The sequence below is a fragment of the Prunus persica genome, chromosome G8 (assembly GCF_000346465.2).
Source record: "Prunus persica cultivar Lovell chromosome G8, Prunus_persica_NCBIv2, whole genome shotgun sequence".
In the NCBI taxonomy this organism is placed as follows: domain Eukaryota; kingdom Viridiplantae; phylum Streptophyta; class Magnoliopsida; order Rosales; family Rosaceae; genus Prunus; species Prunus persica.
In genome coordinates this window covers 3996511-4019800 of record NC_034016.1, presented here as the reverse complement: position 1 = coordinate 4019800, position 23290 = coordinate 3996511, and the positions used below count along the sequence as shown (strand labels likewise).

At 36.6% G+C, this 23290-nt stretch overlaps 1 protein-coding gene across 1 annotated transcript; it reads left to right on the top strand.

Moving 5' to 3' along the window:
- Positions 11178 to 15558, top strand: LOC18766150. Its single transcript, XM_007200516.2, has 3 exons — positions 11178 to 11572; positions 12717 to 12797; positions 14798 to 15558. Exons 1-3 carry the CDS (start codon positions 11414 to 11416, stop codon positions 15206 to 15208), a joined length of 651 nt encoding a protein of 216 aa, XP_007200578.2. The 5' UTR covers positions 11178 to 11413; the 3' UTR covers positions 15209 to 15558.

The window sequence follows — 23290 nt, the reverse complement described above, 5'->3', positions numbered from 1 at the left end:
GCTATGGTTTCAGCCTTTCACTCGATGAGCTGTGTATCGATGTCGTTTCTCCTTTTTCTCTGTTACAGAGTGACCAGTTCGGTGTTGTTTTGAATTTGATGGCATCGTCATTTGGAAACGAATTGCCGTTTGGAGACAAGTTAAAGCATGGGTGCCTTGAGAAAGCCAGCGGCATACCGATCTGTAGCCTTGGATTATTGAAAACTTGAGTTCAGCACTCTTGATTTGCCCCATTGAGAAATTTTGGCAGAGAATGGAGGGTGCTAAATGGTAAGCACGCGAGTGGTCTCTCTGGTTAGGATCTTGTTGGTCCAGTGCTGGAGGAGCGTCCTTATATGCTTATTTGCATGGGGTGCCAAATGGTAATGTGCCACTCTTGAGCGTTTTTGCTAAACAAAGTTTGATGAAGACACTAAGGTGGACGCTACCTATTGGTGGTCTGCAAGCTGTTAGGTGCCCTTGATTTGAACTTCATATGAGCTTTTGAAAATGAGCACGTAGGTATCCTTCTGGGCTGACATGATAGCTTGCCCATGTTGGCATGCTGGGCCCCAATTGGATTTATATGCATGTCCATTTCCTCATTCACATTGACATGGCTTGGGTTTGAGCCATGTTAAATAGAATTTGTAATAAAGATTGCATGCATGCTTTGAAATAATATGATGCGAGAGAAAGAATCTTTATCTTTGGAAATGACGCAAGTGGATATCCTTTTGGGTTGAACTGTGGCTTCTCCCACGATAATGCGCTAAATGGCAGGGTGCTGAAGGCATCGCTCGAGTCGAATGATGACGGGGTGCCGAAGGCATCCCTTGTGTCAAAACAGTGGCAGGGTGCCTAAGGCATCGCTCGCGCTAAATGATGACGGGGTGCCGAAGGCATCACTCATGTCAAAATGGCGACGGGGTGCCGAAGGCATCCTCATGTCAAAATGGTGGCGGGGTGCCAAAGGCATCGCTCGCGCCGAATGATGACGGGGTGCCGAAGGCATCCTCATGTCAAAATGGTGGCGGGGTGCCGAAGGCATCGCTCGTGTTGAATGATGACGGGGTGCCGAAGGCATCCCTTGTGTCAAAACGGTGGTGGGGTACCGAAGGCATCGTTGGCGCCAAATGGTGGTGGGGTACCGAAGGCATCTCTTGCGCCCGAACAACTAAGGCCTGTATAACAAGCTTGAGTCCCTATACCTTTATTCTACCAAAGGGTGCCGAATGACACATTATCCCGTGGCGATTGTCGAAGGCATAAAGCTTGCATATGATGCCAACGTTTTAATAGACTTGTGCTTTTCTTTGAGCTCAATGTGGAAGATCATTACCAATAGCTATTGCCGATGGCTAATAGGTTTGAATTTTTCCATTTGGCGTGTAAGCCAATGATCCTTTCCAATGGCTATTGCCGATGGCTAATAGTCTTGGGTTTTTGCTTTTAGCGTATATGCCGATGATCATTACCAATGGCTATTGACGATGGCTAATAGTCTTGGGTTTTCTTTGATGTAAATATTGATGATCATCTTGGGTTTTCTTTGATGTAAATATTGATGATCATATGTGCCAAAGGGCAACGTGGTATGAGTTTACCACTTGGTCACTTTGTTAATGATTGAAACATTCTACTGAACAGTAGGGTGTTGAAGGCAAATGATGCGAAATGCCGAATAGGCATGTTAGTACTAGCTGCCAAAAGACAAGGTAAATGGTGCCGAACGGCATGTTGTACTCTTGGTGCTTTAGAGAAGGAAACAATGAGGTATGTCTTGCAAAATTTAGTTGCCACCACCTAGTTCAGAATTCAGCTTGTGGTGGGCCCATGAAAATTGGTTTATGGGTTTGGAAATTTTGAAAATTACCGTTTTGCAATTGACTTTAGAGATCCATGGGGAGTTGGTTTGTACATGGAGCCACATGGGATGCCATTTGCTAACCTCAGAATATTTCTAAAATTGAAAGCTTGATCTCGACACTCATGATCTGCGATTTAGCATTCTTGTAGCCGCTTGGATTTCGATTACAGTTCTGCAATTTATGCTGGGCAAAGAGACATGGCAATTTAAGCTAGTGATGGGCTGAAGATGTGTCAGCTCTAGCTAGCACGTGAACCACCGATCAGTCAACCTGTTGTTTAGCACTTGCAAGAAGGCATGGCTGTATTGATAAAATTCTCTGCTAGAGGTACCGAATGGTGAGAGGCTCCGACAGAGTGAGCTGAAGGGAGGACTAGTGTAGCTGCTTCCTTCTTGTCTTGCGGTGGTCAAGACTTACCAGTAAGATGTTATGTGAAGCTCTTGTTGGCCTCAACATTTGGGGTACTATTTGGTAAGCTGGTCCTGTGCTGTTGAGAGTGTAGCTTCCGAGTTGAGTCATGCTTGGAGATTTCGAGACCATGAATATGGGCATTCATCCGATGTGAGGCATTGATCGGTGATCGGTGGAGCTGCTGATTAATAAATTGCAAATCAATTGGAGGTTTAAGCATATCACTTGGCTCAATCATGTCGTATCGAAAGGTAGGATGATTTGTGCAGTTTGAGAAGGTGGCTCCCAGATGAGTCTGCCGATCGGTATTTTGACTTTTCATCTCAGATTTTTGTTTGAAAATCTTGAAAGTGCAGTATGGCAATTGGCTTCAAAGTCAAACGGAGGCTGGTGCCGTTGGTTACAGCACTTGGAGCTGAGAGTGGGCTATTTGGAAATGGTGCACAATGGGTGGTGATCTACCTCTTTTTGCCATGCAAGATGGATATTTTGTTGAATTGCCAAATAGCAATTGAATATAAGTGAACCATGTAGCCTGCACTTGGATTGGCATGTCCATCTTCATATGCATTAGGTACCTAATATGCTGCCAAGTAATGCCGAATGGCAGGGCCATGTAGAATATATGAGGGCTCCCAAACTTTCTCTTCAAAGGAGGTGCTGAACGACACTTTGAATTGAGATGGTGGTTTGGTCATGCAAGCCATGCAAAATGATAGCCACATTCTGATTGGCTTTTCCTTAAAATATCATCTTCTGCAATTTGTTGCCTTAGCATTCATGGTTGCTCCAGCATGGGATTGCCGAACGGCAACTTAGGTGATGCTGATTGTAAGGGTGCCGAAAGGCACTGAAGAAAGGGAGAACGACAGAAGCCTTTTGCGTATATTTCCCACAGACCAACTTAGTGATGAGGTTTGATGGATGATGGGTGAAGGTGAAGACCTTCACCAAGTGTGTGAAAATTTGGGCAAGCAATAATTAAATAGAAGGCAAGATGTACGTGGTTCACCCTTAATGAATGAGCTACGTCCACGGAGAAGTATATTCTCATTATTATAACAATGTCTATTTACATTTGTACATGGGATTGGACCCAGATATAAAGGTAAGAAGGGAGAAGCCCTTGACTAAAGATCAAGCCCAGCCCAAGGATCCCCTCCTAAGTGGAGAGTGGTCTCCTTTTATAGGTGAGGGGGAGTCTTCACTTCTTGTAATATTCCAATGTGGGACTCTTGGCCTTGCTTAGAATTGCTTCTAGTTGCTTGGTCAAATATGGTATGAACATATGATATGATAACAGAGAGGAAAAACCTCATATTAAGGAACTCATCAGTGTTAATGTCTTAGTAGAAGTAATTAGGAAAAGAAATGTTAACGTCAGTCACAATAGAGATTAGAAAACTCTAATGCTTATTCTAGTAATATGCATGAAAGTCATGACAAAAGAGGTTGACATCAGTCAGTTGTAAAAACCTTTGTGCTCTTGGGTAGTTATACTCTTCTCTTGCCCACTCAATTCCTCATCTAGGTAGCCTCTACTATTTAAATTGATGAGGTTGAAGGCCAAGGAAAGAGCAAAATTGAAAAGGCTAGAAGATTATGCAAATTGAAAATGTTACTAGCGTCTGTTTGAATAGCACATCTAATGGCCTTTCCATCTCCCTGCCCAATCAATAACCTCCTGCAATATCCAAAATACCCATCAGACCATAACACATTCGACAAAGAAACTAAAATCTATTGTTTTTATTTTATTTTATATAGCAATCTTAGAAAATGAAACTAGTAAAATGTAAACCATCTAAGGAAATATAATTCGGAATTGATCAAAATATTAAAACACTCTAAAGATGAACATAACAAAATTATAGCCAAAGGAAACAAGTACTGCATACAGATGCAAAAAAGACTTTCAAGTACACTATAGTTTCTAGAAAAATTTTGTATGTTATAATCTTGACAGGAACAAAAATGTCATGAAATAAATGATGCGCATAAAGATCTGGATTTCCTCACTATACCGGTCGGAGAAAAGCTCCTGGAAGAGCTCAGAGGCATGAACATTAGGGGCGATAGGCTCCGGCTCTCCGATCTTAGTCCTCCTCCGCTGGATCTTCTTCGGTCTTAGCCCTCCTCTCTGGATCTTGCCACTGCCAACGATGCGCCGTACGAAGTCACAGCCACTTTGCCACAACCCTTGGACAAGAGAGAGAGAGAGAGAGAGAGAGAGAGAGAGAGAGAGAGAGAGAGAGAGAGAGAGAGAGAGAGAGAGAGAGAGAATGGAGTCCCATGTACTCTTGAGATAGATCTGATTTTGGCCAAGGCTCTTGAAAAAAGGGTAAAATTATATTTTATCTCTATAATTTGGACAGGCCCAATGAATCTGGGCCTCCTCTTTGGCCTAATCTAAAATAACAATTCTTTCCTAAGTATTAAAACTCAAACCAAAATACCCAATGTCTCAAATGCTAATTAGTAAAGTTAATTATGTCTAATACCTAATTTTTCTTAAATTCAAAGATCTATGCGATTATGAAATGAGAACATCGGTATAACTTATTTGTTTCAAGGTAAAAAGGGTCGACTGGTTCTAGGCTACAATATGGAGTTCCAAGAACAGAGTGAATGGAGACATACACGATTGGAATAAATTTTATGACTACACAACTATTGACTAAAGAAGCTGCCAAGTAATTATTTTAAAGACATGTCACTAGCATGAATTTGCTAGATATTTTGATGCCTAGGATCCATGGGAGAAGTTTTTTTTTGTTTGTTTCGATTGGACATTACAAGAGTTTAAATCTTTAGTCTTGACAGGTTTAGGGAGGCTATACTTTATATACTATGTAACATATGAATTTCACAACAAATTTGAGAACATTAGTCTTAATTCAAAAACCTATGTAGTTGTGGAATGATAAAAGTATTGTACTTTATTTGGCATTAGGTAACAAAAGGTCAACTGATTCTAGATCACTTGAATTGAAGTATTCATTGATTAGAGAAAGGATTAGGAAGATACATACATATGTTGGAGAACATTGGGACAAATCTTATGATTACAAATTCATTAACCAAGAGATTGCCAAGTGATGTTTTAGTAGGCATGTCATTGGCTTAGATCTGCCAGTTAGTTTGGATAAGCTGAATCAATATGCTTAAAATATTTTAAGTTAGTATTCTTTAACGTACAATATTTTAACTAGTTTTTTGATTTTTATTTTGCTTAAGTAGTAGTGTTTGTTTTCAATCTTGAGGATTAATACAGCTCATTATATACAGTTTAACTTTATTAATTGTTATGAATGGTTATAACTTCTTTTTTTTGGTTGAGAAAAATGGTATTTCATTAAACCGAAAGGAACATTAGATGGTAAGAAGTAGTATGTTAACGGCAGCCTAGTTAAAACCTTCCCAGAGAAATAAAATTTCGGGGTAGGAAAGAGTACCACCCATGCTATTAACTAAACAGAAGAGTCAAACAACTTATATGAATGGTTATGACTTGAACACATGTATATAAACAACATTGCTAGCATTAAAGGTAGTTGTGTTTGAGATGTGTTAATAACAGTTTGTATTTTTGCTTATTCAAAGATAGACCTTGGTAGTCACTTGCAGGGACAATGGAATATTCCTGATCTATTTAAGCACTTCAAGTGTAGTCATAATATTATGAGATTTTAGTTTTGATCGAAGCTTCATGTGGTGTTGGAAAACTTTAAGTGTGGTTATAAAGGCTTTGATGATTACATATTCAAATAGCCTCGATAGTTCCTTATTGTTTTTCTTCACTGACAATTGTTTAGTAGAAATTTTGTTCAGTTATACTTCACAAGGCCTTAAAGTGAACAATGCAGCTATCTTTTGTGATTATTGACTAAGTGGGAGACTGGAAGACCATATCTTGTCTTAACCATAATTTTATGGTCTTCTAATCATATAAGGATTTAAGAAGGTTGTGTTAATCAAGAAGTACAACTTAAACACATCTACAGCTCTCGTTAGAAATATATTTAAATTGAAATACAAGAGCCTTGAGGATTCTTAATTATATATGGATTAAAACAGTTTATTCTAATATAATTTCGATTACTCTAGTTAATGCATATAAATAGAGTCCCTTCCCTGGCAGTCGAATCACTCATACAACACCTTATCTCATCTAGAAGCTATGTGAAGGACTGCATAGGTGAAGAATACTTCTATTCCACCATTGCAGCTATGTTGGATCAAGGTTAGTATTGAGTTCAAAGGAATGCTAGAACTTACTTATTAGGGACACTTGATAATGTTATAAAACTCTCGTGTCCCAAACACTATAACATAAGTCCTTAATGTTGTAAAACCTTGTTTTTACAAGATTATGGATAAACTTTATAATGTTATGGAACTCTCATGTCCTAAACATTATAACATGAAACCTTAATGTTGTAAACCCTTGTTATACAAGAATAAAGAACAAATTTACTTGTTTAAGGTCCAATAATACCTTAATATGTATAGCATCATCACTAGTTGTCCATATTAATGCTACATATAAATAAAGGTTTTGTATAAATTCAAACCAACTTCCCATAATTCTATCAATTATGTGATTAAAGGTTGTAGAAATACATTAATATCATTCCCAAGAGCTCTTAATTTAAGAATACACAATCATTTTAAACACATGCATCTTCTCATAACCATGACCCAACTCTCGAATAATCTTTTTGGTGCCATAATAAAGATTTTGGAACGTGTTACCATCAAGAACTTACTACTCTTTCAAAAATTGTAGCAATGTTGTACTTAATTTATTAGTGCATTGATTAATCATCTTTAAGTGAAGTAACTTCACAAGAAACTACAAATTGGCAAAGTTTAGAAAGCCAATATACAATTCTTATTGTGTATCGCCTACCAATTTTTGGTTGGATCTGTTGTCCTTCCTTATGTAGAGGTATCTAAATGACAATGAATGTGTGCATCACATTCATTGCAATAGACGATGTGCATGGATGCATTAGTTGTAGGTTAACTAATAATATTCATCCTTGTGACTATGAACACATGAAGCTTATGCCTCATTTTGAATCAACTAAAAGTTATTTCTCAGGGAGAAATCAAAGGGAGTTGGTTGAGAGAGAATATAGAAGGTGATGAGTATTTTTCTAGTGTTTAAGAGAGGGTGTAAAAGGGGTATATCATATAGATACAATGGTGAGTTTTGGATAAACTGTTCAGCATTATTTGTACAAGTTATCTTGTGTTTTTCAATTTGAGTTATTTATTATTATTTTTTTATCATTGTTAACATTATCGTGATGATGGGATTAAATTCTCAACATTTTCTAAATCTATTTACTTCCCCACTAGGAACATGATATTCGAATTCCCGATAATCCCCAAACTTGCCAATTTGGAAGTCATGTGGAATTTTAAATGCCACATCAACTTTCTCATCAAAATTGTTGGCAATAAAGGCTTACTATAACACCCGACATGAAATTATTCTTGAAGTTTGAACTTTCAAATAATTTGCTCTCAAATTTTGGGGAAATCCTAGTAAAATAATATAAAATAAGCCTTTTAGATTTCTTATTAGCATGATTAGGTAGCACTCGAGCCTATGACGCGCAAATGCAAACTGTTTGTAAAAAAAGTTAAAATAGGAAAGTTATGACCTTTTGAAGTTGAGGGGTACTATAGTAATTTAAATAGGTGAAATTTAAACAAAAAAAGGCCATTTCTCTCTCCTAAAAACTGTCTTTTTCTCTCTCCTCCACCCCATTTGTCTACTTTCTCTCTTTCTCTCTCTTTCTCTCTCTCTCTCTCTCAAATGGTTGGAATGTTGATTGGCCATAACTTTGTGGATAAATCATATAAGGCCAGAGGTTACCAACTCATCTTAACATCCTTTTTCTTTTGGTACAAGGCTCACATGCTGAATTTAATTGTGCATAAAGTTTAGGTTCCTAATGTTTGACGTATTCCTGTAGCTTTTTGTCCATTTGGCTAATTTCAACCATCCCTGAGTAAGGTAAGTGCTCAATCTCTTTATCTCTTGAAGGTTTCAGTTTCGAAGGACTTGTTTGAGTGTTTTTAACCCATATATTCCTTTACAGCTTTAGGGGTTAGTTTAATCAAATGTTTCTTATCGTTTGGGTGATATGGTTTTGAGCAATTCCAAAGAGATCCAACTAAGTATCCATTTTAGCATAATAGCATTGTGAGTTGGACTTTAAAAAAAATAAAAAACAATTCTCTAAGTGTTTTCATTTAGTTGACATAATGCTTAATCCTCACAAATCTACATGATTTAGGATTGATGCATATTTACCATTTTGCAAATACATAAACTTGATTGATTTGTAAGCTGATGTTCTAATCTTGTTATGCAAAGGGAGAAAGGGTTTACAAGGTTTTGACATATTTTGTTTGTTTCAAACGTTTTGACATAGTCTTTATGCATCATGGTGAATGAAATGACAAAGTAATTTTAAGAATAAGTTCTATGAAATGCTTTGTGAGATAAATTAAGATAAATAATTTATACATGTATACGAAAAGAAAGTGTTTTCATACCACCAAGTGAATACCCACCCCAATAATGACTTAGTAAATATCAGTTAGGCATATGGGACGACAGACATAGGAGCTTTGGGTCTTGTCAAAATGCCTAGTCCTTTGGGGGAAGTCTATGCTCGTATATGACCGTATTATTTTTGTTTACACGTGCATTGAGATTACTCTAACATACATGTATCAAGAATATTTTGCATGTATGTATGGCCATCATATCTTGCATCTCTGTGCGATGAGCTCAACACAAGGTTATGACCAACTTTTCCCCTAGGTACTAGTGTGATATTTTTTTTTGCAAGTATTTTTAGTATAATGGTATGTGCATGTATGAATTTGCATTAGATTACACTTCTAAAATTTTATAGCTTTAGCTAGATGTGGTAGCCGTTCAGTTTTATAAGCTCGTCTAAAAATTTATAGTAGTTTCTTAACTATATAAACTACACCTCGAAATTATTATCAATTTATTGAGTTTTGAAATAATTCTATTACTTTAGTTTTAAAAATATTTTTGGGCGTTTTTGTTACAAGAGTTTGTGAAAGTTGGGAGTTAGTATGTTCAACATAAGTATTTTTAGACCTTATTTAAGTTCACTAATGAAATTTATTTCATAGTTTGTTTCTCTATTTTTCGCATCAAGCCATAGATGACTAAGGTCACATAAATGACACGTCGAGACTTCCTTATCCACCAATAATCAGTTGATTTGTAGGATTAGAGCCTTTAAATTTTCCTCATTAAAATTTTTTAGTTTGGATGTATACTAGATTATGCTCTCATATGCCCGTTATGCCCAGGGTGACTAAAATTTGATGTTTATTTTGGTTTGAGGGTCTATGACTCGTTTTGGATGCTTGATTTGTTATTGGAGAGGTTATGCTAAGGACACGAAGTCCTCTTGTGATGACCTTAATTGTTGTTGTCGAACTATAGAAGTGTGTTCTAAAACCCAGAACGAAGGTCTAAATAGTAACCACAATCCTCTGGCTTCCTATCTTAATCCCTCAAAACTAGACTATAACGCATTCAGTTCTATATATTTAATAACTAGAGACTCAAATAAAATATGTTGGTTTTTCCCGTCAACTAATATTTTTCTATATGTTATATTTATTCTTTTTTTTTTTTTTCAAATTGAAAAGGTTAAACTTTTGTTTATACATGTTCGCAAAAATCAGATCCAAAATCTGCTTTTTTTTTTCTTTTCTCTTTTTATACACATTTATTACAACCTTCAAAATTTGCAATCAAAGAAAATATAGACAACCCCAAAAAAATCAGATTCAAAATATTTATTTTAATTTTAATAGACATCAATTACAATCATCAAAATTTTCAACCAAAGAAACTTTGAATAATCCCAAAATTTCATACTCAATATCTCTATTTTTGTTCATACACATCATTTTAACCATCAAAATATGAAGAACCCATATTAAAAATAATGACCGACAAAAAAGAAGACGAAGGTGGAGGAGATTAGAAGGTGTGACCTACTCTCCCTAATTTTAATGGGGGAAAAAAAATATGAAGATGAATTTAACTATTAAGGGACAGAAAAAGATGGAATGGAGTGGCGGTGATGAGGGAGGAGGAGTTGAGAGAATAAAGGCAGATGCGCGTCAAAATGGAGTCGAGATGCGATAAAGAGCGTATAATTATTGTAAAATAGTAGTTATTTAAATTAACTAAGTTACATTTGTTTACAAAATAAAAACCAAAGAGAACTCAGTCGTCAACTTGACAATGATTGATGCTATCACATCTAGGGGTGTGCACAATTTCAGGTTAAGCCAATCAAACCGTCTAATTGGATCATTAGAGTGTTGGGTTGGCTTAATAATCAAATTATCTTGAGTCCAAAAAATCATAAACTGCTATGTACGGATTAGGTTATGTGTTGTAACCAAAACCGACCCAACTCAACCCATGCCCAGCCCTAATCACACCTTTGGAGATATATATATATATATATTTTAAAATTTCCTATATATATGGACAGATTCAAAATTTTTTGTGCCGTTTAGATTGTTGGGCTTTGTTCTTATGCCCTACGTATTCTGGGCCGAACCGGCATTGATAATAAGTCCTTGTTTGATGATTTTTAAATTTTTTATATAATGTACTAATTCTTAATGTAATTTCCAAAAATAGAAGGATTACCTTCTAATTCGACTAAACCTCAAGAAACCTCTTGTAATCTTTTTTTGTTACTTTTGGGAAAAAAAAAGAAAAAAAAAGGAGTGTAACAGTCTTGGATATGGAAGCAATGTTCACGTGGGACGAATTGCCACGATAGTAACCATGTGTCCTTCCCTCTTCTGAAAACCTTGGTGCTGCCCTCTGATAAATTATATACGTGTGTATGTAGCAAAACAAAAAGCCCAAATTCCTAAATTCCCAAATTCCGAACGCAATAACCCCTCTTCTTCTCCTTTTGGGATATAAATTCACTCTCTTCCTCTTATCAATCGATCAGACCAGAAATCCCTCACACACAAAGAGGGAGACAACAAACCCTTTTGCTGGTTTCTTCTTCTTCTGGTATCATCAGAAGATTCTCAGAGCCTTAGCCATGGGGAAGAAGAGAAAGTCCATAGCCACCAGCCTCGACGAGGTGGATCGAAGCATGTACACCTCCTTCTGCAGCGCCGCTAATTCTCTCTCTCAGCTCTACACTCAGGCCATGAACCACCAAAAGCTCTCCTTTCAAGCCGGTGAACGCCACGCCCTCGTACGTCTCTCTTTCTCTCCTTTATCATCTTCTTAATTGATAGTTGTTAATCTAATCGCAGATTCCCTCATTCAGTTCTTGATTCTTAATCGAGATCAAATTAAAGTTGGTCCTTTTTTTTTTTTTTTTTTTTCCAAATTGTTAGAAATTTGGGGATTCGTATATTTTGTGGTTCATGAGTTGGTGTGTGTTTTGTTTGGTTATGAATTGGGTGAATATTAGTTTGAGTGAGCATGTCATATGAAGTTGGTTGGATAAGAAATGCCCAAATTTTTCATTAGTATCTGTCGGTTATGTAATGAATATCAATATTCAACTTGTGCAAAGTGCTTAGATAATTATTGGGGAGTTCCAATTATTCATGCATTGTTTTAGTTTATGATGAAATTGGATGTTTATATCTTTAAAAACCCTAAATATTAGATAACATGATTGATTCTTATCCATGTAAACAAAAGATATTTCCTTCCTCTCCGAACAAAGTTAGTTGGATTTAAAGTCACTAAATTTTCTTCATTCTTGCTGCTATTCTGATGCTGTTTGGCATAGAACTTCAAGCGGGAAATATTTCTAAACTTTGATATCTTTACGGGTTTGTATTCGGTCTTCACTACTCAAGGATTTGTTCCATTCTTTTCTCCAACTGATTGATTTGGCCTTTTTCTTTTAAAAGATGGGGTATGTCTCTACTCTCTAGTAAGTTGGACTCCACTATTTTTGTGTATGTTGAACCTTCATCCTTTCTCTGACAGTTATCTTTTTGATACATGGATTTGCCTTTAATATTTTCTTCCCCCTTGCATATTTCTGGAAAGGTCTCTCGTGAACTGGCTGAAACCAGCCCAGGCTTGTGTGTGGCTTTTTCTGAATTTAAAATTTTTGTTAAATATGTTATTTTCCATTAGTTCATTGAGGGTGCGGGGTTTCTCATGCTTCTTTATGCTTCCCTGTTCAAAATTTCATTCACTTTCTGTAGCTTGTAGCCAATTAGGCAATGGGTCTACAAAGTTTCTGCAAATGCCTTATATCCTTGTTTAAAATCTTGTACATACATACTTGTCCTGTTAATGTGTAAAATTTCTTTCAAACTGGACTACATTTTTACATTTTATTGATGGAACCTTGGTTAAATATGTTTTTTCAGGATAAAATTTATCAGTGGATCAGTAGACAACAAGAAGGAGGCTCAAGAGTTACAACAATGGATATAGTCAGTTATCTTCAGGTTTGTTGTTTATTATTATTTTTGAGTTTTATAGCGATTTATGATTCTTTCTTTGATTGTTTGTTTCATAATATGATAAACTATCCCAAATGGACAGAAAATATGCATGTCCGCGCATACCCCCACTTGTTTGACATGAAAAATTTGTGTAAAACAATAATGGGTCATACCAAAGTTAAATGCGCCTTTGTTCCAGAGACTATCAACGACAGGGTTAATTTTCTTGTAGCATCTATTTAGTACACACCCTTTGCATCAAACATCTGAACTTCTATGAGCCATCAAATATACTAATTATTGCAGCTTATTTGGATCATGTCACTTTCTGTCTTCCGTATATTCCATCCCTCATATTTCTGTTACATTACTCAAATTTCATGTTAATTACTTTGAAATTTTCTCTTTGTTAAGACTGGATGCACATGCATGTATGTTTTGGATTAGTGTAGAATTTATACTAGAATATATAAGGTTACTGTATCCATTGCCTTCTAGGTAGCATAGACTTGGATGTGGTTAGTTTTGAGTGTGACCTATTGTCACATTCAGATTTCACCCCTGTTGTGGTTATGTTGAACTTTTGTGAGGGATTGCTTCCATTGTTCCCCAGTTGAAGAATTCCATGGGTCTTTTTTCGCCCAAAAGAAGGGAATGAAATCCATGGTTTGTAGATGCTGTGGAATTTGTCCAGAAGTCATAATTTAATTGTTAAATCCATTTGAAACTTTAGTCATTGCAGAGCTATATGCTTCTCACTTTTCAATTTTCACTTGCTCTTTCATGAGGTTTGCATGGGAATACTTTTCTACCCTTTAATATCCAGCAAATAAGAATCAGTGCTTAAGGTTCTTGTCACACCTACACTGGAATGTTTCCTTTCCTCCGATTTGTACTAATTTAAATTCACTTCTTGTGCTTCATTCCGGAGATTCTTCTCTGTTATGATTAAGATGTTGAACTATACATGGATACGTGCTGAATGAGATAGAACCAAAAAAAAAAAGTATGCAATGAATGTACATTTCTATAAGATTAAATAAACTTAGATTATAGTCTTATGAGCTTAACCAATGCAGATGAAATGTATCATCACTTGATGTAATACAATATGTTGCGTTAACATGATTTTACAGATTCTGCATGTTCAGGAGTCATGAATTAGTTCACTGATGAAGTGCTTTTGCAAACATTTTCAACATTGATTTGATCCTCTCCCTTTGAGTTCAAATGGAGAGATTTAGTTGTTGCATTAGGGCTATCAAGTCATTATTAGTGGCCAAAAACAGGTTACCGATGAAAAGATGTGCCTTTTGGAAATAGATATTTTCAGTTGGATTTTATGGCACTGTTTTAGCTAGTTGATCTCTCGATTTGAATTTATAGAACAAGGATTGTTGTGATACCAATTGATGTACAATAATAGGAGGGGAGAATAGAGGTTGAAGGGAAAAAGTGAGGCGAGTGTTGTAAACTCAAATACCTTATTGTCAGACGAATATGCTAGAGTAACCCCTAATAATAAAATCCTAAGAACAACAATAATAGTAATAACAATGACTCTGACAACAACAACAACAACAACAATAATAATATTATTGTTAATCTTATTAGTGTAGTGCTACATTCCTAAAGGTACATATTTAGCTATTGCTAGAGTTTCCTGTCTTCAAAAGATTGTAGGGATTGGCAGAGGCCCTAGTTTTGGAGCTGAGTCCAGGATGTGGGTTTGAGGGATTTCAGGTATTAAAAAAGATAATAATAGGGTTTAGTAATAGTAAAGTAGTAGTTGTGAATGAGATCAAAGATTGACAATTGAGGATTAGGATTAAAATGTTTAAAAATTGGAATGTTTTAACTCTTGAATCTAATTGTTCAAGATTGGTTACTTATTTTAGTTACTTTGCCTAGGGATGACAATAGTTCATCCATATGTGTATATGTATTCAGTAAGGACTTCACTCATTTTTGCAGCTTACAAATTTCTTCTTGCCTTCATGCAGAATGAGTTGGACTATTGTGGAGAGGAGCAGCCGTCAATGTCCCCCAGGGTGCCACTTCAACATCAGCATCTTCAGCCCACTGTGCATTTCACAAACTCAGGTTTCCCAGTTTCTTCTGGCTCATCTGGCCCAACAAATACTGGGCAGGGAATTCGTTCTGAGCAATGTGATCACCAATCTAAAAATTCAGTCTTCTCAAATGCTTTGTCAAGCCCTGTTCGCCAGAGTCTTCAGCACTATCACATTTCTCAAGATGGATATTACCCAGGTGCAGGTCTGCCATCTGGAAATGGAGCCCGAAACAATGAACCTAGCTTTCTCCACCCGAACCGGGATGCTAATCCTCCAAGTTCCAATGACACCTCGATGGACATGCATGCAGATAGTCCTGGTCATGATTCTACCTACTAAAAGTTCTTGGACGGATGGCTGATCCAAGGATTCTTTGCCATAGGACGGTTGAAAAGTCTTGGAAGAACCATGACAATACAAAGGTTCTCTTTCATGCAATTCCATAAGTGAAGAAGGCACAACCTAGAAGCGGTAATGCAATCAATTCAATTTACTTTGGCTGTCTTATTTGAGAAAAGCTTGGTCTTTTTCTTCTGTAACCATCTTTTTGGTACCTATCCTTCTGTTTCATTTTGTTTTACCAAAAAACCTGTGTTTCTATTAGGAATTGCTTCTAATGTTGAAAGACAATCTCTGTAAATGTATTGATTCTGCTTTTATATTATAAAGATTTCAGTCATTAAAATCAAGTTCATGATTTCCCTCCCGATGTTAGACATGAAAGGAATTGGACTGTGATATAATGTCATCTTTCTCATGCTAACGTGGTTTAGGTCAATAAGATAATCTGACCGAAACCTCCAAATTAGTAACTTTGATAATGAAATGAAAATTCCCTGAAGATGCTTGCAATAGCCCATCTGTAGGACTAGACAGTTTGGCCAAGTTTGGTGACTAGTATACGATACTCCCTATATTTTAAACATGTTTAAGGAAGAAATGAATTTTTTTTAAAACTTATCCCATCTAATCATCACAAAATGGTAGGATTACAATACCTTATTACTAATCCCTCCTAATTCCCCAACATTGAAAGTCATTCACCTCTACCTTTATTTCCTCCTTCAATACCTCTACCTTTATTTCCTCCTTCAATATACTTTAGATTTAATGACTTATCCAATCCAATCCATTCTAGGCACCAAAATAGGAGTTTTTTTATGAAAAAAAAAATAATAATCATATGGAATTGGTATAGGAGTGGTCCTAATTACTAAAATGTCTTCGTTGTTAGGTTAAAGTGGATAACAAATTTGGAAATTTTAAATTTGTTCCATATATATTTGCATGTAATTCGTCTAAGATATTGTCACGATAGGATATTTATACATTAAGGGTTCGTTTGATAACCATTTAAATCTTTATTTTTAGTTTTTCATTTTTGTGCTAGAGTGTAGAGGAAAATGTGAGTGAGGATGAGATTGAGAGAGAGGGTGAGGGGAGGATGGGAGGGATGAGTAACAAAAGTAAAAACAAAAATTTGAAAGTGAAAACAATTTCAAATAGATTTCAGTTTTTAGTTTTTGTTTTCACTTTTGTTACTCCTCTATCATCCTCCCCTCTCATCTCCACTCTCATTCTCACTTTCATTCTCCCTATTTTTCCTGTATACTCTAGCACCAAAAAAAATAAAATAAAATAAAATAAAAACTAAAATTTAAATGGTTATCAATCGGGCCCTAATATTTTCCATTTCATAAGTGCTCGTTTGTGTTAGACAACCATTGAAAAGTAAACACGCCCTTTCTCAAGTGCAATCCATTAATATATTTGGCATCATTTAAATACAACAGAGGAATAAGGTGACTCGTATTTTACATGCTTAACAAGTGTCGTTGAGTTGTCACACCTACCGTCTCGTGATCCTAGGGCCTCGGGTGAGCCCAAGGTGTTCGACCAACAATTGCCATGTATCATTTTTTTAATTGTCCAATTTTAAAAACTCACTAAAATAACTCCGGATACTAAAAATGTTACGAACTCTTTGTACCACGTACTATCATTCTATAACCTCAAGAAAAATTTAAATAGTTCTCCCAAGTAATTTAGTTATAAAATAATAAATAATATCGGGAAAAATCCAAATAATTCCCCAGAAATTTCTAACATTCACCAATGGTAGCTAACTAATAATTTTCACAAAATTTCTCAAATAATCCATCAAAATCATTTAATTCTTATTAAATTCCAGAAAATTCTAGGGTCACACAAATGCAATAAAGATGATAATAAGAATGTTATATGAATTTGAATTACAAAGGGCACTAGAAAAATGAAGATAACGTAGGACACCAAAAACTAATACATTTTGAAATACCCAAAGTATAATTCAAGCATAATTATGTACAGAGTTTTGACTAAAAAAATCATGTACAAAATATGGTCAGAACGAATAGATATAAGAAGAATGGACATCCCTGATCTTTAGTTACACGGTGGAAACCTAGCAATGGTTTGAATTCATCGTCTTTTTTTAATAAAGGTCCATTCTTTGGGAAATTGGGACTTACTTTTGTCCTCGATGACCATCCCTGCACTTGGCCTCCTTCTTACAACCTCTGTCATAAGAGTTGCTTGGCGGAGGCATGCAACGTGACCCCCAACAACGAACTGGTTGGTCGCGCCGCATGACGCCATAACCGATTTGATTGGCATTCGTTGTTGCAACGCAAAGCGAAAACACCAAGAGAGCAACAATGCAGAAAGCAAATGCCTTGGACATGGTCTCTTTTTCTTCAAAACAAATGGATCTAGCTAGTACTTGAGTACGTAGGAGTCAGATAAAGAAATGTATGGGAGAGATATTATGGAGAAAGACATTGCCATTTATATTTACATTGTTGGTCTCAAATTAGTAGGAGCTCATGTTGATCCTCTGCCAAACACTGCAATCCAGAATTGACGAGAGCAATTCTTTTTCGTTCAATTTTGAACTACTGTTTTCTTTCTTTCTTTCTTTTTTTTGGGTCAAGTTTTCAAAAAATAGTAACTATATATGCTATATATCTCCATCTAATTGAACCACCCTCGGCTAATGGCATGCATGCATTCTATATAGGGTTTTTATCACAAATAGTCTCTGAGTTACACCTCACACATCAATTTGGTCCTGTCGTCGAGAGAGAGAGAGAAGAGAGAGAGAGAGAGAGGTGCGCTTGGAGACTAGAGAAGATTAGGAAGAATTAAGGGAGGGAGGTTAACTTAGAATTAAATATAAACATTGTAATTTTTTTATTATTTAAATATAAACATATATATTTTCGGGTCCGGTTTGGGACAGGGATGCCAATACCATCCTTTTCCCATACCCGTCAGGAATATTTCAAGTTCGAGAATCCCCATACCTGATACCTGTTTTGCTCCTAAATCTCCCCCTGTTAGGATCAAGGACTAGACAGAGACCCGCCACCGCAGAGATTTCTGCCATCCCTAAATTAAATCAATAAGTAGCTAGAACATGCTTCGAGCAAGCCCAATCAAGAACCAAGCACATACTACATATATGTACATAATCTTATATATATTCTGTCATGCAAACATGAATGTAGTGTGATCAAGGCTATGTCTTGCTGATGTGACTACCTATTAGCTACTAGCCTTGCCATATGGGGTTTTTTTTTTTTTCGTATTGAACCATCATGTTTAAATTTGATCATATAAACCTTTTTAACCCCTATGATTTCTTTATCTTGTAGGTGATCTACGATCTCCCACTTTTATTTTTTTTTCTCTTCTTAAATTGTCTTAATTCCTTCTTCCAGATTTCTGATTTTATAGGAACTTTAAAATTTCTAAGGTTCTAAAGTTATGAGGTTGCATATTTCATATATATATATATATATATTTCTGAACTTTCAAAGTCTTTCATCTTGATATTTTCTACATCTCTTCTCAAAGTTTGTAGTTTGACAGAACATACCTCTGAATTTCCTTCAAATTCCAAATTTCTCCATCAAAATATCCCATGCTTTCTTTCTTGTTGTAGCTTCCATGATCAATGGAAATATTGTAGCATCCAAGGCTTGTTGCAAAACATAGAGAACCTTTGCATCTTTTTGTTCATCCTTATCTAATTGCATCACTTGCTCCACAATGAGATTTTTCGGGATAGAGAATCAACTATCAACTATGCTCCATAAATCTTGAGACATAATGCTCCATAAGTCATAATTTTCTCCAGCAAAGATTGGAAAAGGAACAAAGTTGGGCTATAGGTAGACATGATGGTGGATTAGATAGATTGAACTCAATGCCCAAGGTTGATCGAAAAAGTGCCCTTATATCATTGTTAGTTTTTTTTTGAATGAGTTTAGGAATTATTAGTTGTAAATGTATGTAAGTATAGGACAATACCACTACAATAGAAGATTCCTAGCGGGTATAATCCTTGTTATAGAATTATAGGCTATTGACCTTTTAGTGATATTTTCCTCTACGTGCGACAACCCCCCCTCCCCCCTCCCCCCTCCCCCCCAAATGTTCAGCCGATCGGATTTTTGGCCACTGCCGCTGCCACCATCAACCTCCGACCACAAGGCCAATACCAAAAGAACCATCTCCACCTCCTCTCTCCCTCCCCCGCCGCGATCCGCCACTCTAGCCGCCGAAATTTGCTAAAAACCTACTGGTTTTGACAAAAAATTTACATCACTCGTTCCGACGATTTCGGCCACCATTTTCGTCGATCTAGGTATGCTTTCTCATCCTCTCAACGTGTTCTAGCTGATGGTTGGGTTGATTAAAATCGATTTTTGAGTTTTGAAACTCGATTTGTAACTCAAAGTTTGGCCGATTTTCGACTCGTGTTTTCAGCAAGTTCTGGTCACTTTTTGGCATGGTCCAAGAACAAAGTTGCTCCACTCGTTGTCCTGATAACGTAGGTGTAGGTATTGATAGGTGTTTCAAGAATTTTTCGGTTGTCTGAATTTCTCAAGACATCCATGCGTCGTCGACGTATGTGGCGGCGCGTGGGCACTGTTTGGATGACCAATTTGGTCTTAAAATGATCCCCATGTGGTCCCGAACACGACAATATACTTATATTTGAATTTGGTTACCGTTTGACTGTCGATTGGATTTACGCATATTAGGCGTTATCCGGGATTGATATGTTCAGACTGTTGGATCGACTCCATTTCAAAATATGTTGATCTAGATACCTCTAGAATCGTGTAGGAATTCGAAAATCTTGAATTGGAGTCCCGAATTCTTCGATTCAATGATTCAAAGACTAGGTTAAATAGTAACCTTCCGATCGTGCAATCGCGAGGGATCTGACCATTCGATTCGGACCACACTTGCAGGACATGTATAATAAATCTTGTTGAACCCATAGGAACTTTCGGATCGGAAATCGGAGGTCGTGTGTCCCGTGGGCCCAATTGACCAAATTTGGGAAGTTTGACCACTCTGTTGACCGAGCGTCTTCCAAGGCTATTTCATCATCCAGAACATGTAGTTGGACCTTAGAAACTTCTCGTATGTCGTACACACACTTAACTCCCGAAAAATTAAGAATTTATTTTAAAGTTCTCGTTCGAAGCACTTTATTTTAATCTAGCCCTCGTATTCTGAAATAGGTTCTCCGACCCAGCATACGCAGAGGCGGGATCCTCTCAGGGTCAAGCATCATGAGACTATTTGTGAGTGGACTTTGTTTTTAAACTATAATCATTATTTTCAAGAATGGGAAAAATATGCATAATGATTTCTTGATTATTGAGTTATTATTTATTTAAATGGTGAATGCAACATTTTTATGAAAGTAAATGAAGTATATTTGAATACTTGCGGATTGTAATTATTTTGGAATGGATATGGGCTATTTTTTAGAACGAATATTTATTCTTGGATATGTGTTGGGTATATGGGGTTGTTAGAAAGATTTTTGAAATGTGGATTGGGTTGTGGTTTAAGTTAGTTTTGAGTGCTATTAGCACTACCCTATGTACCTCCCCGGATTTGGAATACTAAAATTGGATACTCAGAATTTGGTGATACTTGGATGTGTCGGAACCTAGGCACCCTTGACGGGGTGTTTCGTAGGACTTGTCATAGGCGTACGAGTATTGATGATTTTGTTGTACATGCTGGTGAGCCCAGTCCCCAGTTGGATGGCTCATTTCCTAGCCACTTGGTCAATTGATGATTCTTTCATGTGGACTAGTCAAACAATCGCCCGGTTGGATTGTTTCCCTGGTACAAACTTTGTAGTGTCATAATATATATATATATATATATTTATATATTCCTTCTTGTCCTTGTTGTGCCAACGGGCACGCGTTTTGTGAGAGTAGTTAGGAAACGTTTTGGGATGGGATTAGTGATGGTATACTATTATGAGATTTCAGATTTCTCTATGGTTTTGTCTAAACTATATACATATGCATAGCTACATCGGTTTGAATGCATATCATTTTAGCATCGTTTTCTAAACGGTGGGGTTATATTATGTTGTTTTCAAATGTGAATTAAACTTTGTTTTTGTCCACTCACACTTTTCTGTTTTGCGCCCCCTAGGTAGTAGAGCGTCTTGAACTCAAACGGCCGTATCAAGTTGTGAACTTCGAGCCTGAGCTTATGTAGGATAAACTTGTAATCGTTTATCTTCTGTTGAACTTTATTTTCGTTTGTAAACTGAAATTCTTTAGACTGCTCTGAGATTGCCTATATTAGGGTTGATTGTAAGGCTGGAGACCTATTATGTAAATTGCGTGATATTATCTTGGTGCATGCTGTCGATTGGTGTTATTATGAGCCTCTAAAATATCTTTTATACCATGACCAATGCCCCAGTTGGTTCTATATATGTGATCCGCTACGAGGAATAGAATTGCAATAGCTAAATGATGGTGTGCAATATCGGTCAGCCATAGACCTCCAGTTACTGGATATAATCCTCCACGAAAGGTAAGAAATTCCGCATATTTTGACCAATTCAAGGTGAAAAATGGGGTTGCTCCCTCAGCAAAACTGGGATAAAGTTGAGCCAAAAGATCCCGATTCAAGATAAATTCATTAGGATCTACTCCAGTGTTTAGAAATTGATTAATTGGTAAAGATGTGTGTACTTGATGTCCTGCCCAAGAAAGAGAACCAAGGCCTAGTAGCCCTGCTAAATGGTGATTCAACATAAATTCTACATCTTGGAACCAAGCCAAATTCGGAGCAGCTTTGTGATAATGGAACCAACCTGCAAAAAGCATTAAGGCAGCAAAGACCAATCCACCAATTGCAGTACAATAGAGTTGTAATTCACTAGTTATTCCATATGCTCGCCAAATCTGAAAAAACCCAGAGGTTATTTGTAGTCCTCAAAAACCCCCACCGACATCACCATTCAATATTTCTTGACCCACTATTGGCCAAACCACCTGGGCATTAGGTCCAATGTGAGTAAGATCACTTAGCCATGCTTCATAATTGGAAAAACGAGCACCATGGAAATACATACCACTCAGCCAAAGAAAGATGATGAAGAGTTAACCGAAATGGGTGCTAAATACTTTGCGAGAGATCTCCTCCAAATCACTGGTATGGCTATCAAAATCGTGGGCATCAGCGTGTAAGTTCCAGATTCAAGTGGTAGTATCAGGTCCCTTAGCCATTGTTCTTGGGAAATGACCCGGTCTGACCTATTCCTCGAAAGAAGTTTTTACGGGATCCCTATCTACCAAAATTTTAACTTCTGGTTTATCATTCCAGACTTACAATCAACCCTAACATGGGCAATATCAGAGCAGTCTAAAACAGGTTGAAATTTTTTGGGAATATCCATTTTTCAGGGGAGACTTTGCCGAAATTTCGGCAGAAAATCTTGTCTCTATTTAGTAAGTGGGCCCGACATTAGTATGATGTCGGTAATACCACAGGATTCGTCCCAAATTTCGAAGAATTTAGGGCGGGTCCTATCAATCAACGTTTTCCCAACTCAAAGTCCTAAAGACAACTACTTGAGCTATTCATAACCGGGGCTTAAAAAATGGGGTTTGTACCCCTAGATATGAAAACAAAATGCTTTATTCATCCAAAATGATAATGAACACTTAAAGGATTATCAAGTTAGCTAAGGAAATGCACAAAGTGAAAGCAAATACACTTAAGTCAATTAAGGATTATAAGTACAAAATAACGTTATTTCATTGATTGAACATCAAAATTACAAGAATTGTGAGCATGATGGTGAAAAGATCAAAACATCCTACTAAGAAAGAAATGAGTTGCATCCAAAGTTCTGGCTTTTCAAAATAATTTTGTGGTTCTCCTAGCAAGGTTTTTCCCTCAGGGATGACCCAAGAAGCTGAAAAAGTTGCAACTAAATAAAGATTTGGCTATGAATGTATGAACTTGAGGTCCATGACATCATGAGAAGCTTCTATGTTAGGTATAACATTGACCTCTTCTTCCTCCATCAACTTAGAA